Consider the following 16,839-nt stretch of genomic DNA (forward strand, 5'->3'; position numbering starts at 1 on the left):
AGACTGTGCAAGACCAGTTCGTAGTGCGGCGTGAGCCTGACCTGGTTCGCTAGTTCGTAACCATGAAGTGCACTCACATGGATTCAGCCCTGCAAAGGCAGTGACATTGCAAGTGAAATGAGCAACATCAACCTCACAGATTAACGTGTCAAGACCATTCTAGAGAAGGCATTACCTAGTGAATATGAAACAACAAGTAGGCAGTAAATGCAGTAAGTTGTCTACGGAAGCCTGAGTGCGGGGGGTCAACTGATACGCGTTATCGCTACATTAGCTGCAGCACTTGCAGCAATTGCCTTGCAGATCACGAGCTATTGAACGGGGACCATTCTACATTGGGAAAGGGCGGCCTTCAAGAAATGGATACTATCGTAGCAGAATTGTGGTCTCCGAGAGACTTGAGTGGGAATCCAACCCTTCAATGACAGTCATAGCAATGTGCTGAACTGCTCGTTCTATAGTGCGAAGAGCATGATACTCCTCTTTCGCGAACGGTGCTCGAGTCTCTGTGGAAAAAGCTAGCGGCAACGGACAAGGAATCTGATCCATCGTACTGACTTTGTGCTATGAACGACAAGTACAGCAAAAGTGTTGCGGAGTGCAAGTGCAGCACCTAGTATTGGGGTTACACATCATGCTTGCCGTCTTTCGAGCCAATCATTGGCAAGAGCAGCGAGCATCGCATTCAGAAAGACGTCCTTGCCTACTAGTTTGCTGGGCTTTCCGTGTTTCAGGTATCGGTTGTTTCCAAAGCGACATGAACAGGTTTCAATCGTTTTTCTGGAGGAAATGGTAGTTTGTTCATGGAGTTGATCATCGGTATGATCATGCCTGCATCCGTTCGGTGCTGCTTAGGCAATATCTGAAGTATGTGCGAGTGGTCTTGCTGTGCTGCGTCCACAACTTCTGTCGGTGGAAGAGGATCATGATGCACATATGCACTTGTGCTTTGATAATGAAATCGTTCATTTGCTGGTCGTGTTGTCGTCCATCGAGCGCATCTATCGACTGGTCTGCTCTTTCTGCCTCAATCCAAATGCGTAGATACTTTCGCTCTTCAAACATAAACTGCACAGTTCCAAAATCTTCCACCCGGATGAACGCCAAACCCCACATGCTGTGACAATATGCGCTCCTGCATGTACACGTTGTATTCAAACATTAATTTTTTGTTCCCATCAAGGTGAAGCCCAACCTCCTGCGACTTCGACCCATTCTGCTAAACAGCTTCCCTCTTTGCCTTCGACATCTCGGATGTCTGTATCACATCGGCATCGGCATCCGACACCATTCTCTTTCGGTGGATCGAAGTTGGCCCAGTATTCGTCTTCTTCTATTCTTTCCTTTTCGTTCTCCGTTGTCTTCTCGAGGTAAGGGATGTGAGGGGACTGCCGAGCGGGAGCATTGGCGGGACAATGCTGAATCGTTGTATGCCTGTAGCCAAAATCTCGGAAGTAATGAATGTCTTTTGGCGCCAGAAGCGCGCCAGCTGCGAGTGAGTGAATAGGAGCATCACCCCACTGGACTTGTTAGTAATGCTGCGCATGCCTGAGTTGAAGGATATACTTACTCGTTCCATCCAGAAGCCACCGCTACGATCCATCATCTCGAAGAAATCGTTGTACTCCTTACTGCGGAACCAGTCGAGGCGTGCAATCTCAAAATTACTCCAGTAATGACACATATTGTACTTCTCTCCTTCCATGTTGTCAGGGTCGATCTCTTCAATGTTCTGATGACCAGCTTCGGTCTGCAAGATCTCATTGGGGATGGTCTTCTCCCGCGTGTCCTCGGTCTCCTTCGTCTTTTCTGGTTGTGGTTCAAGGAACATCTCCCACAATCCCTGTGATTTGACATTGTATTTCCTCTTGTACGCTGCAGCGTATCTAAAGATATTCGGAACAGTCTCTTTCAGCTCTTTCACTGCAATGGTAAAGCCATATGTCTTGTTGTTTCTGGCCATCTCGATGAAAGGGTCGTAGGTGATATCGCAAAAGTATTTGATCTCTGGTTCCAGTCGCCAATACCACTCGTACTTCTCAAGAAGCTCATGCTTGTAGAAGAAGCCTGAGTAGAAGCGGCACATGTGGTGATAGCTCTCCATGCCTCCGTACATGATGACAGCATCGCCCTGCTTTCGGATGCCCTCTTTCGCAACCTCATGATCTACCCAGTCTGGAAAACCCCACATGGAGGCATCGATCTTGCCAAATTCCGTCTTACCGCTTGTGTAGTTCTGAACGCCGCCCATAAATTCTTCGGTGAAGTCGCCATCATTCAGGAAAACGTAGGGGTAGTGGAACCAACGGTTGAAATGCCTTTCTATACTCTTGATTGATTGTACAACACCTTCGAGTTCCTGGTTTCGAGCAAGCACCACGAAGGCGGCATTTGCTCTAGGCTGTTTTGCGGCTTCTTCAGGATTCAAACATCCGGTCGCAAAGACTCGGTCATGCTTTTCGCTGATCTTTCGTATCGAAGGAGGAGTTCCAGCGGGTATCAATATCCTGCCTGGTGACGAGGGGTGCTTAACCACCAGAACCAATATCAGCAGCACAACGATGCTCGGAAATAACAAGACGAAGCCCAGGGGTATCGATATGGAGGAGTTGGGCTTCAGTTTTATGCGCCTCTTGAAAAAGGAAAACCTCGAAGAACCCTTATGCGACTTGGCTAATTTTGAATCGTCCAGACTTGGTGCCGCAGGAGTATATGGCACCCTCTTCATCAGCCTCTGCACGAAGCCATTTGTCGAGCCCGTCTTTTCGCTCATGGCTACAGTTGCGAGTCGGGCGTGATCAGGAACGATATCAACCCAGCTGCATCAGCAACGGTAACATCAAAAAGCCGGCTGTGCCGTATTTGTCCTTGAAGGAGTCTCAGAGGCGTTGCGCCAGCTCTGTATTCTGACGCTGTTCGAGCGATCCGAGCGATACAGAAGTATCAGAATATGGAGGTACGCAGTCGGCGATCGGAAATCTAGAAATCGATAGGTCGTCTATTCGATGTTGTTATTGGGGTTGTTAAAGTGTAGGTCGTCGTTGAGGGTGCCGATGTCTGACTCGTGAGCGGCGCAGGTGGACTGATAGACTGACGGACTTTTATCGTTATGCAGAAGTTAAAGGAGAGAGATGCCAGAGGCCACTGAAATTAGCACCTGAGTGGCTCCCCAACTGGCGGTGCTAACAAGTAGAGTAATCCCTACCTTTTCAATGCCAAGAAAAAAAACGCGCAAGCCTTTCGACTACGGAGAATGGCCTGTGAAGTACAAAAGATTGTCCTTGCGAGTTTGCCAGGTGATAGTCAGAAAGCTATCGAAGGCAAGCAGTGCCATGTGTGCAGACACGATTATCGAGGCTTCTCTGCGTTCTAGAAATCACCCTACACAACGACTATGACCGACGCGAATAAAGTTCACCGGCTTGCTAAATGAAGCCTTTTCCCTCGTGCTTGCTTCGAGAGTCCAGCAGCTCTACCTCTTTTAGCTTTGACCAACTCCGAGTTTGCCTGAAATGGAGCTGACCACCACTGCCCTCCGAACGCCACGATCCCCAGATACTCTGCATCGGCAATGTATCACTCCCTTGCATTGACGCAGCTTTCATGCATATTATATGACTGATACGTCTTGCGATATTGCAAAGTCGGATGTTACTGCACGCAGAAACTTGTACTCGTTGAGAGCAACCCTCAGCAATCGCGCGACTTTGCCTGTCAAGTTCCTCTATACACAACAAATTGTCACCTTCAAATAGGTGCGACCAGTGTCGTAGTAACTACAATCATGGCAAGCGTGCCAAACAATGGTCCTCTGAGACCCATCACCCCTCAACAACCTCAACCATCGAACCCGAGACACATTGCAGCGCCCAGCCAGTTACTCCCAGTACAGACCGCAGGTGCAAGGCCGCTGTCGAATCTCGGGCCACTGTCACCAGTCAACCAGAACGGCAGCTTCGCGTTTGATCGTGTGATCAAGACCGGCAAGGTCAATAGAAGGGTCAAAAAGAAGGGCGCATGGAGGTCATCCTGGAAGCCAGCATATCTAGTCCTGAGACCAAATCTACTTTCAGTATACAAAGACAAGGATGAGAATGAGCTTAGGGCTTCAATCAGATTGTCCGACGTGACAGCTGTAGCACCTGTGAAAAAGTCCCACCACGAACATGTTTTCGGTATCTTCTCACCAGCCAAGAACTACCATTTCTCCGGTCTTTCAGCTCGCGAAACTTCGGATTGGATCACCATACTTCGCATGGAATCGCGGACAGAAGAACAGGATGACCTACAACCGCCGCATGCAGGCTTCGCCCATGGCGATAATCAAGGCTATGAAACGACAGATCTTTCTGCCGACGAGGACTTAGCTCAACCTGGCTCACCAGAGGCTCCACGATGGACTGTCAAGGGTCAGAAGTCAAGAGTCGCTCCGCAAGCCAATACAGACCCGAGGCGCACATCAAGTCTGGCACCATATTCGGGAAACGAAGCATTTACCACCTCACAATCCGATTTCTCCGATGGCTTCAGCAGCTCCTTGCCAGGCAGTAAGGGATATCTGTCGGCATCAGTGCCAGTTCAAGCATCACCATTGACACCGATACCAGATGAGGTACCTAGTACGTCGCGGCCAGCCTTTGACAGAGGCGCATCATATCTCTCCGACACAGGCACAACGCCGTTTCCGACCATGTCTAAATCCGCACCAAAGCAAGCGTCAATACCGCAACAACAGGACCCCTCACGTGTCGTTCGCCAAGGTCACCTCAAACTCCTCAAGACAGTCTCTGGCGTCAAACAGTGGAAGTCAATCTGGATGGTTCTCAGATCACAAACCCTAGCAGTATACAAATCGAACAATGAATACTCGCCACTCTTCATAATGCCCACGTATGCGATCATAGAGGCCGCAGAAATCGATCGGAAACACAAGCAGAACTGCTTTCAAATTATCGGTGAAGAGAAAACGTACAGACTTCAAGCAGAAACCGAAGACGAGCTAGAGAATTGGCTTGGTTCGTTCAAGAGTGTACTTGTCAAGCAGGAGGCCGAACGAAGTAACCGGCATGCTAGTGTTAGTGCTGGTTCCGCGTTGCAGGGACCGGGAGAACAACAAGGCAGTGGTGCGAGTGGGATGCAGCCGCCACGAAGCAGGGAAGGGACGGGTGGCATAAGTGCGCAGATGAGGAACGTGTTTTTGGAGAACCAGAATATGGTTCCTGGCGCGAGGAGAGTGATGAGCCCCCCTTCTATGGGGACTAGTACCCATGCGCAGGTTACGAGTCCCGCGGTATAAGGAAGCACAGTGTGGTCTTGAATTCATGCATAATCTGTTCCATTCACGCTATGGCTAACGAGGTATTCAACCTTGTCCCAACATTGGCATTGGCCTGCGTGGGGTCTTAAGAGTGCCAGGAATCACTACGTTCCGAGACGAATGCCGAATAATGAGAAACGCCTATGCGATGCTTGGTTCAGTGAACCTTTCATATGCAGGTAGCTGTGAGTTAGTAGATGTCGATGTCTCTCTCCAATGCACGCAGGATCTCTGTGACTGGTTCGCGGACAACTTGAAACGCAAACTCGGCTTCGAGACCAGATGTCATGAAGGCAAGAACGGCTCCGAGGCTCATAACCCGGAAAATAAATAATTCATTAGGTCTCTGGAAGTGCTATCTACAGTACCTGTCTTCTGTCATAGCTTCCCTTCTAAGTCGTACACGAACAAGGATGGCGTGTAGGAGTCCTGTTGCCGTGGGTATCGAACACGAGAGCATGATCGCACTGTATCAAATTCGCAGTGATGGTCGTGATGCAGAAAAAATGCCGCCGATGGTAGCGTGGTGCCTGCCAGGTCTGTTCTGCGGTCTAATTCCGACGATCTTGAGGCCTGAGGCCGACAAATGCTTGGCAAGGAGAGGTCATTCACCGCGTCTTCGCGCGAGATTGAGGTAAAATTGGTTGCAACGGTACACATAAGTGGGCTGTAAAGTATCAATCGCGCACTATCACCACCAGAATTCCTCAGCCGATGAACATGTCGACCCTGCTTGTCACACGACGGCAATTGGCCAAACAACCTTAGATCTCACAGGACGGCCAGGCACCCCAAATGTGGTGCAAATTCCCTACGGAGACCCGCCAGAAGCTGTTCGAGCAGATGGACCTGGTCGCTTTAGCAACATCACTTTGGAAGGATAAGATGTCTTGAGAAGATCTCCGGCGACGGCGCCTGCTTTCAGTCCCCTTCACTTTATCCAGCCGCCCCTGTCGTTCAGCTTCGGTCATCTCTTGCAAGCTCGCTATCTGAAGTGCTGTATCTTTCAACCTTGAGTTCGCCATGCGCAAGCTCGAGCTTGATATCGTCCCAGCCATCGTGTATCGATATCCCTCAACAACAAGCTCTATGCACTGGTTCTTGAGCTGGCGAACATTGTGCATAGTGGCCGGCAAATCTTTCTGCACCGCTACAGCATTCCTATACCTTTCGACGTTCGCCTCGGATGACATGCGATCATCGTCGGTGTTTCTCCATCTCTGTGTGCTTGTTCCCAGATCATGTATCCCTTTTTGAGTTGATCTGCTCTGCTCATCGAGCAACCTTTCGGTCGAAGGCGACATGTTTCCCGACTCCTGCACAGAGACGCTCACAATAGTAGCTTCCTCGTCCACTTCCATCACAGTCGATAATGGCAAGGTTCGTTTGGACTCATATCCTCGAATTTTCTGTAACGTACGGCAAGTCGAAGAGCAGGCACACTCGTTGAGACCCGAGAACCTCTCTCATTCCTGATTGGGGAACCAGAGTCGCAAGCAGGTGTAGCCGTCCAGACGTAAGTCCTCTACAGCCCCAAGCAGACAAGCATAGCGGAAGACACCTGCACAGACAGTGCTGCGATGAAGACTCTGGCTCTACTACCCATGATCTTCCTGCCAGCAAACGCCCCTGCAACTGTCTTCAGCGCAACAACTTCTTCAATGCTACGGATGATGGCACTGTGGACGGTGTCACAAAGACCTTCCCGACAATCTTCGCACAGATATCAATCTTGGTTGTGATCTTCGTTATACGGGTATTGGATTTTATACACCTACTGGTATGACCTGAAGGATTGGCTGCATAGTCGGGGGCAGAGGCGTCCCAGAAGAGCTCATGCGGATGATACCAAGTCGCAACACTGCAGTGACGGCATCCGCGAGTGGCCTGCTCCTATTACTAGGATGCGCGGTCGTGGTCGTCAACGAGTTCGCGATATCGAGCTGACCAAGCAGGTAGGATGGTCGGAGTCTGTCCGCAAAGGAACACTAAGCTTCACCTCGGGATCGTAACGAACACTTGGGCTACCTCTCGTGCAGGCTTGCCACAAATGTCACTCATCACGAGTCTTGCATCAACATGCATCGCCTGCTCATCGAGGAGGATGCTGCTAGTCAGCACGTGGCTTGTCAGTAAAAGTGGAACTTCCCCGCATTATCAGGCCTGCTCATCCAATCAGTGCTGCAGCCTATAACAAGCATCGAGCCTTCAGCATTGCGATCGTCAGCAGGTTTCAGTTCATGACTGGCTCGGCTAACAGGATAGAGAGTCAAGGGCGGGCAAGCAAGGCATGCAGGGCTACCAGACCAATGCTGCGTAAGGAGATCGATTTGACGAGGGGACTCCCTAATCTGGTACAAGGGTACGTTGTGAGCCTCGGTCTTCATTTCATGAAGCTCAACGTCTTTCTCATATCAAGGCTCGCAACAGGCAAGCTCTCATTTTGTTGTAAGTCTTTTTGACGTACGAATTGCTACGAACACAAATTGCAGTCATGAAGGCCCTCGTTTACCGCGGTCTCAATACCATCAAGCTCGAAGACAAGCCAAAGCCGGAGATCCAAGACCCAACCGACGCTATCGTCAAGATCAAGTACACGACGATCTGCGGCTCGGACCTCCATATTCTGGCAGGCCATGTCCCAACGTGCAAGGAGGGGACGACCATTGGCCATGAAGGTATGACAGAATGTATACTGAAGCGCAATTTGTCGTCTAAGTTTTCTGTCAAGGCATGGGCACGATCGACTCCATTGGAGACGGCGTCAAAAGTTTCAAGGTCGGCGACAAGGCTTTGATCTCAGCTATCTCGGCGTGCTCGACATGCAGCAACTGCAAGCGAGGCATGCTCTCACACTGCGACAAAGGTAAGTGTGAAACGTCAAAAGGGTATACCAGTGGCCAAAGGTGCACACTGCTTGTTTCTTACACAATATACTGATCTCCCTTTCTCAAATAGCAGGATGGATTTTGGGTCATACCATCGATGGTACCCAAGCGGAGTATGTACGGATACGACTGGCGGACTCGAGCCTACATAAGGTGCCAGACGGTATCGATGAGAAGGCAATAGTCATGCTGAGTGACATCGTTCCGACAGGATACGAGGTTGGAGTCCTTGCGGGACAAGTCAAACCGGGGTCGACAGTGGCTGTGGTTGGTGTTGGGCCAGTTGGGCTAGGTGCAACACTTACGGCGAAGCTGTTGTCGCCTTCACTGCTAATTGCTATCGACAAAGATCCAGCCCGGCTTGAAGCTGCGAAGAAGATGGGTGCTACGCATGCAATCGACTCAAGCAAGGAGGACCCTGAGAAGATCGTTAAGGAGTTGACTGGTGGTCTTGGCTGCGACTGCGTGATTGAGGCGGTCGGTGTGCCGGCGACGTTCGAGCTTTGCCAGAACCTGATTGCGTTCGGAGGCACTATCGCGAATATTGGTGTTCATGGGGCGCCGGCGAAGCTTGCGCTTGACAAGTTGTGGGGTTATAATATTGGTAAGCGCGACTACGCCACGTCCGAAATGATTACAACTCGTTACTGACATGGATTCAAGCTATCACGATGGGCTTCGTGAACACGACCTCTACCGAGACACTCACGCGCATGTTCCAGGCTGGCACTTTGAAGCTGGATGATATGATCACTCATGGTATGTACAGCCAACACATGCTTCGTGCTTTGCTGACAAACGGTAGAATACAATCTGCAGAAGGAAGGAGAGCAGGCGTATGCCACGTTTGGTGCGGCAGCAAAGCACAAGGCGTTAAAGATGATCATCAATACCGAAGCCTGATCTGTGCTGCGTGCATAGAGGACAAGTTGTTTTATTACTGACATTCGTTTCACCTCGCATCTCGTGAGGCATCGCTCCCCTGGCACCTAGTATTGCCGTTGTTCTTGTTATGTTTCTGTCCACAGCGGTCGTCGACAGTACTATCAACACAGTCGAGGTAGGCTTACAAGGCCAGTTAGTCACCTAGCCCGAACTGTGACGGAACTACGGGCGTCAACTAATGCCCGCAAGGACAGACGAGCCTACCCGTGGTCTTTAACTGTCCAGAGCCTAGGTGACGTATCAGAGTTCTCACGACCGCGCTCGTAGTATCGCGACAACTGCTTTGATATCATTTGAGGGAATCACCAAGAAGCAAAGCCTAGCCAGAGTTGAAATTGCTTGGCGATACTGCCAAGCCCAGTGCGACTTCTTGTTCTCGAAGCCTAGATCAAGTCCGGTCCAGGTTTTCCTTGCAGATGACATGCCAGCAAGCTTGTAACAAGGCAGATACACTTTCGGCGTCTCATCATGAACGTCAACAAGGACTTATTCTGGACCCTTCAGCACGTGTACCAGTGCATAGCCACGTAGAGGGGCGTGCTCCTCAAGCACCCGCTCTTTGCAAAGCGCCCTTGCGCGAGACTCGCCGACCACAACAGGAGCGATACAACGAAGCGGTAGACACGTGCTTCTGCTACACGCGATCGAAACTCTGTCAATCCGAAATCTCCTCTCTCCCGTTGGCTGAGATACGTGAGAGCTGCCACAAGCTTATATATGTCCTCACCTCAACATTTCTCGGATCCGGTAGCAGCCAATAGTCCTTGTGGTTGTCGGCGATGTCACATTTTCATACTAGTCAGACTACAAAGCATACCTAAGTCCTCTCGGCAAGTTGCAACGTCTACAATATCACAGTCACGTCTGCAGAAGATGCACAACCCCAGACTGCTAATCGCCAAGCCCGCTCATGCAAGGGCTCCGCTGTAAGTTCAATGCAGTCGGACCTTGGCAGAGGCGACGCTAGGAAGGCCTAGAGACAATGCACCATATATAAAGGGCATAAGAAGCTCTGATTGAATGGCCTGCATCGTGATCAAGCACAGACCAAAACCTAAAAACCTACAGAACACTCACCATGCTCACACTCTCCCTCCTGCTCTCAGCATTGCTACCTCAAGTCCTAGGCTGTGCCGACCACTCAAACTACCACGCACCCCTTCACAGCAAGCGACAAGCCATCAACGCCAGCGACACGCTTCGCATTCCCACATTTTGGCAGTATGACAACTCACAGGACTGGGGCAAGATAAGTCCGAACTACACGCTGTGTCAGACGGGCACCCAGCAATCGCCAATAGCACTGCTCTTCAACCAGGGCCTATCCCAGGCTCATCGACCGTACTTCACCGGCTACACCGCAAATTCCACCGGCAAATACTACAATTGGGGCTATGGACCAGCTTTCACCTTCTACCACGATGAAGGCGTGTACGACACTCTGCCCAGTATGCAAATGGACAACGAGACTCTATATATGACCGGCTGGCACGTCCACGCTCCAGCTGATCACACAGTCGGCGGTGACAGAAGTAAAGCAGAGCTGCACTATGTCCAGTAAGTTAGCGCATAAACATACCTTCCACCTCTGCATCGCCTCTTGATATCCACACACTGACACCCACCCTAACAGCTACGACGCCACCGGCCGCGAACGCGCCGTCATCGCCATCCGCCTCGACCCGGGCCAAGACGACTCCCCCTTCTTCGCCCAATTTCCCTCCCCACCCATCCACTTCAACGACACCTCCTCCATCGAGAACATGGCCATCGACCCATTGCAGGCTATCCGCGAGGTCGCCGACTTCAGCAACTTCTGGACGTATCAGGGGTCGCTGACCTCACCGCCGTGTAAGGAGGGGATAAGGTGGTTCGTGGCCAGGAATATTCTGTTTACGAGTGTGAAGCAGATGCAGGATTTGTTGGGGGCGAGTACGTTTAGTGCGAGGGCTGAGCAGGAGGTTTGGTTGCATCAGGTTAATGTTTAGGTGAAGGGGTGAGGTGGGGGAGAGCAGGAATTTGGCATGAGTGCCAGTCGACTTGCGAAGCTGAATGTCGCGAGAGGGTGATCCAGTGACAGAATGTTCGTATATCTTCTGAAGACTATGCTGAGACTATCAAGCCCACGACGCACATTTAGTCTTTGCAGGCACACCAGAAACCAAACGGAGCTGCCACATGGCGTGCATGGTAGTGCGTTAGCATGCGGAGGAGCAAACGGTTGTGAGCATCTGACATCTACATCGTAAGCTTCTAAATCTTTATATCCTCACCGCCAATCCACCGGAACCGTGCATATTCCTCGTACAGTTAAAAGATTGACAGAAGTTGCCAGGCTGATTTTTGCGGATCTCGTATGATAAGCATTGCTCTCACGAACGAAGCACACAAGAAAGACAAGAAGGTCGAGGTGAGGGAAAGGAGTCGGTCGCGTTGACGCGTATGACACGCGCTAACAAAGTGTACTAACTGTTTTCGGAATAGCTGCTTCTGAGCCGGTCGAAAAAGGTGGGTGTCGGAGGTGGTTCCGAGATAGGCTTGCTGTGAGAGCACTTATCGATCCCGCTTCTCGTGACATGACAAGCTCAGTCGGAGAGTATGCTATTGAGATACATGTGCTGTTTTCAGTGACTACCTGGATATGGTGAGGGCTATACTGCATGCAGTACATTCGTAAGGGTAGCCAGGTTATGGCATAATTGGTGGCATCGCTTACCTCATGAATTAGACGAAAATTCGGTTGAAGGACCACCCCTACTAGCTAAGCCTAAGGCGTTATTAGCTCTTATAACTAGCTTCCTTTGGTTAAGTTTAATAATATAAGGTTAGAAGCTTACCCGTTTCGGCTAAAACCTTATTTTCGTTTAATTGTATATATATATATTTAAAATTTACCGTAGTAAAAAGCGTACTAGGTTATTTAAATTAATTAAGTAGCTATTCTAATAAGTTATATACTTCTTATATAGACTTAGATTCCTTAAACGAGTTTAGTAAATTTAAAAATATTAATTTAGTAAAAAGAATATTTTATTTTATAGAGAGGTAATTAAAAACTTATAATCGCCTTAATTCTACAAATAAAACCCTTAATAATATTTAGCTATAGTATCTATATATACTTAAACTCTATTTATAACTCTAAAAGTTAATTAAGACACTAATATTTAATCTTAAATAGCTATTTTATTATTAACTTTTTAAGAGTTAGATTTATATAATAATTATATAAAGGCTAATTAATTACGATTTTATATTTAATATATATAAGTACTCCTCTTATATTTAGTTATTCTTTTTAATTTACTATTTTTCTACTTAATCTTTAGAGCTAAGCTTATAGATTTTATAAAGAATATCTTTAAATACTTAGTTTCGCGCTTATTAAAAAAGAATTTATAGATTACTAGTACTTTATTATTAGAACCTTAATTTAGAAATTAAATAAGTCTATATTTAATAGTTAAATAGAGATTTTATAATTATCTATTTAGTATAATATAGTAACTTATATTCTACTTATTACTTATTATTTATCTTTAAATACTACTTACTTTAGTTCCTTTACCTTTTATCTTATTATATATCGTTATTACTAATTACTACTAATTCTACGCTTAGTACTTATTTTACTTTATTATACTTTAAAAATCGTATATAAGATATAATATATATTATAAAGAAAGTTAAGTAAATATATAAAGTAGTTAAGAATAAATAAAAATATTTCGAAACTAGTATTAAGCTACTTTAAAAATAAAGATAACGCTTTAAAACTAAGTTAAAGACGTAATATAAAAGTTTATAAGAGAAAACTAAATACTATAGTATATATAAATTAAGATATTATACTAAATAATATATAAGACTTTAAATATTCTTTTATAAGCTAAAACTAGCTTTAGAAAGAGTATTATCTTTTAGCTATTAACTAAGCTTATAAAGAAGTTAAAAAAAGAAAATAATATAATATTAATAATTAGCTTACTAAACTTACTTATAAAATTATAAATTAAATTACTTAATTATTAACTTAATACTGTAAGAATCTATAAACTTACTATTACCTATAATAAGAATTATACTAATAATATATATAATAAAATAAAAGCTAAGGAATTTAGTTATAATAAGTTTTATATTTACTTAAATATATTTAAATAAATATATACTAGTTTTATTTATACTAATTTTATAGTTTATATTAATTTAGAGTTAGCTTACTTATATTAATTTTATAAGTATATAATTAAGGATATTAACTTTTAAAGCTATTAAATATTCTTTATTATAAATAAAGCGTATTATATTATTTAATAATTAAACTTTTATAAAGAATATAATAAGTTTAGATTACTTTATCTTATACTAGGTAACTAAACTTATATATTTAAGATATTTATTATACTTAGCTTATTAATACGCGATACGATTTTAATAAAAGAATCTTTCTTATAATAAAAGTATACCTTTATTAATATAATTATAAATTAACTTGAAATTTATATTAATATTTATTATATAAAAGCTATAACCTAGGATATATATAATTTATATTTTTTAATATTAAATAAATATAAGAATAAGAAGCTTTTTACTTTATATAAAATAATTATATTCTTTAATAATTATAAAATAATAAGGTAAGTATATAATATATTATAAATATAGCTTTGTATAGTTAAGGTATTATTAAAAGGTATTAAAAAAGCGATTAAATCGTATTATACTATCTTATCTAAAAGAACTAAAACGAAGATACTTAAAGGTTTTACTAATTTAAATAATAAGGTTCGTATTCTACTTATTATTAATACTATTAAAATAAGAGTAAATATTATAAGTATAAAACTTATTATTTAATATAGTAGTAAGTAGTAGCTTAAGAATATTAATAAAATAACGATTATTATATAATATACTAGGTATATTATATACTATTAGTAATCTATGAAAAAAAGTTATTTTATTTAGATTTTATTTATATAAACTAGGTAGCTTAATTCTTAATATTTTCTTAGATTTAAAGAGTTTAATAATATAAATCTTTTTAATAAGATTAAAGTACTAAAGACTTTAATAATTCTAAGAGCTTATAAGTAAAAGTAAAAATAGCGATAGTAGCTAAAATAGTAATAAAATAAATAACGAAAAGCTACTTACTTTTAAAAGACTTATAGTAACTTAAATATATAGTAGTATACTACTAAGCTTAATTAGCTTTTTATAAAGGCTATTATCTAGAAAAATAGTACCGTTAAAACTACTTTTAATAATAATAAAAAGCGGAACGAGCTCTATTCTTTATAAAAAATAGTTTTATAAAGATACTTATATTAAGCTATATTAAGAATATTTTATAGTTATAACTCTATAATCTAAAGTCTCTTAAAGCAGTTTAACCTATAGTATTATTCTTTATATTATTTAAAGTAAAAAATAATAAGCTTTTTAAAGTATAATACTAAGTATTAGTTAATATAACTAAAAACTATTAAAAAAATTATACTTATAAAGTTAATTAACTAAGCTTAAAAAAAAGTAATAGTATTATCTTATATAACTTAACTTCTTAGTAACTTTAATTATTATATAAAGATTATAGATTATTTACATATATTATAAGTTAAAAAGATAAAAAGTAAGGGGTTTAAGCGAATATAACTAGTATCTTAGCTATTTCTATTAAATAATATTATTAAATAACTCGTAACTATAAGTAACTAGCTAAATAATTTTTTTTTAATTAAACTTATTAGCTTTTTCGTTTTTACTTTATAAGGAGATAAATAAAAGAATAATTAAATTAAAAAAGAGTATAAAAAGAAATAATATTAATTACTATAAAAAGTAGTTAACGTAATTATTAGTAATATTAATTAAGTAAAAAAGATTATTAAAAAGAAGTTAATAAAAGTACGTAAAAACACTATATATAAATAAAAAAAGAAGATTAATTAAACTATTTATCTCGTTAGAATTCTTATTATAAAGCTAAAAAAATAATATAAGTAGTTTAGAGATAAGAGTAATATTCTTTATTTTAAAGTACTTAATAACTAGTATAATTATATAAATAAGAATTAAGATTAGCTTTTAGTAGTAAATATTACTATATTTATAAAAATAACTAACTAAATTAATAATTAGCTAATCTCTTAAGAGAATATTATTATTATAAGTAACTAAAATCTAATTATAGTATAAATTAGTAGTAAGAGTATTCTTAATAACTAAGTTAGCGTTAAGGATTTTAAGGTTAAAGATAATAATAATAATACTATTATATTCTCTAATAATAATATTAAAAACGATAATTTAATAAGCTTAGATTTAATTAACGCGTTTTTTAACTCTAATACTTTAACTATAGTAGCTAGCTCGTTTTTTATAAAGTTATTATAATAAATAGCTTTAATTAAGTATAAGAATATAAGTAAGTTAGCTTCGGTTCGCTCTTATAAATTAACTTAGCTCATAGCTTAGGCTTATAATAAAGCTAGTTATAATTCTTATAAATATAGTTTTACTTATACTTAATAAGTCGCTATATTTAAGAAACCTAAGCTTTTAACTACTTCTTTTTATACTATTTATAAGTCGTATAATTATTTCTTATTATAAAAGAAACTAGTAAATAATATAAAACTAAATAATTAAATATAGCGGTATTAAGTAAAATTTAATTTTATATTTACTTAAATATATTTAAGTAAATATAACTCTTAATTTTACTCTTTTTAAAGCTATAGTCTTAGTTATTCTCTTTACTCTTATTATTTAAATTAATATTAAAGTTCTTAATAATATTATTCTTTATATTAAATAATTCGTTTTCTTATAAAATATTAATTAATATATTATTTTTCTTAAGCTATAATTATATTAGGTATAATATAATATTAGTTATTTTAGTATATTTTTCTTTTTATTTTAAGGTATTTTAATTCTAGAATAAGTATATTTACTATATTATCTACTATTTAGATTTTAATAGCGTTAAAGTAAGTATAATTAAGATCGTTACTTTTATTAATATTATTAATAGCTTTAGAAATATTTATATTATTAATCGTATTACTTTTTTGTTGTATTATTATATTATTTTCTTTTAATTACTAGGTATTAATTAAAACCTACTTAAGCTTTTAAAGGTTTATAGCCTTTTCTTAATATTCGTTAAATACTATTTTTATTAAACTTACTAATATATCGCTTTTTATTTATTTATTTAAAGTATTTATAACATTTATACTACTATTATTCTATTAAATATCTATAATTTAATTAAACTTAATAACTATAGTATCAAGATTAAATAATTCTTAGTAATAGAGGTTATTAATATTAATTATACTATTACTCTTTAACTACTTTTTTATACTTAATATACTATCTTAAGATACTTACAATAATTTATATACTAATAGCTATAATAAATAACTAAGGTTCTTATTCGTATAGTAGTTATTTTAATAAACCTTAAACTCTTTCTTAATACGAGATTTTAAAATAGTAATATATTTGTTATTTAAAGATATTAACTAATAACTTAATTAATAAAGTATAAAGATATATATTAAGTATTATTTATAACTCGAATATTAAAGTTAATTAATTTATTAAATTTATTCTTTCTATACTAAGTCTTCTCTTATTCTTATAAGTTAACTAAATACTCCTTTAGGA

At 40.7% G+C, this 16,839-nt stretch overlaps 4 protein-coding genes across 4 annotated transcripts; 3 read left to right on the top strand and 1 right to left on the bottom strand.

The window, feature by feature from the left end:
* Positions 1 to 1,178: 1,178 nt before the first annotated feature.
* On the bottom strand, positions 1,179 to 2,773 carry omh4 (O-glycoside alpha-1,2-mannosyltransferase 4; the record flags this gene model as incomplete). The annotated part of the gene is made up of 2 exons (XM_064870275.1): positions 1,179 to 1,520; positions 1,571 to 2,773. 2 exons carry the CDS (start codon positions 2,771 to 2,773, stop codon positions 1,179 to 1,181), a joined length of 1,545 nt encoding a protein of 514 aa, XP_064735772.1.
* Positions 2,774 to 3,784: 1,011 nt separating this feature from the next.
* PMZ80_001837 (uncharacterized protein) lies at positions 3,785 to 5,296 on the top strand (the record flags this gene model as incomplete). The annotated part of the gene is made up of 1 exon (XM_064870276.1): positions 3,785 to 5,296. One exon carries the CDS (start codon positions 3,785 to 3,787, stop codon positions 5,294 to 5,296), a length of 1,512 nt encoding a protein of 503 aa, XP_064735773.1.
* Positions 5,297 to 7,811: 2,515 nt separating this feature from the next.
* PMZ80_001838 (uncharacterized protein) lies at positions 7,812 to 9,108 on the top strand (the record flags this gene model as incomplete). The annotated part of the gene is made up of 5 exons (XM_064870277.1): positions 7,812 to 7,995; positions 8,049 to 8,183; positions 8,276 to 8,809; positions 8,869 to 8,964; positions 9,011 to 9,108. 5 exons carry the CDS (start codon positions 7,812 to 7,814, stop codon positions 9,106 to 9,108), a joined length of 1,047 nt encoding a protein of 348 aa, XP_064735774.1.
* A 1,120-nt stretch (positions 9,109 to 10,228) lies between these two features.
* On the top strand, positions 10,229 to 11,138 carry PMZ80_001839 (uncharacterized protein; the record flags this gene model as incomplete). The annotated part of the gene is made up of 2 exons (XM_064870278.1): positions 10,229 to 10,707; positions 10,784 to 11,138. 2 exons carry the CDS (start codon positions 10,229 to 10,231, stop codon positions 11,136 to 11,138), a joined length of 834 nt encoding a protein of 277 aa, XP_064735775.1.
* Between the last annotated feature and the right edge of the window lie 5,701 nt (positions 11,139 to 16,839).

Source organism: Knufia obscura, assembly GCF_036327395.1.
Source record: "Knufia obscura strain CCFEE 5817 isolate CBS 148926 chromosome Unknown scaffold_1, whole genome shotgun sequence".
NCBI lineage: Eukaryota > Fungi > Ascomycota > Eurotiomycetes > Chaetothyriales > Trichomeriaceae > Knufia > Knufia obscura.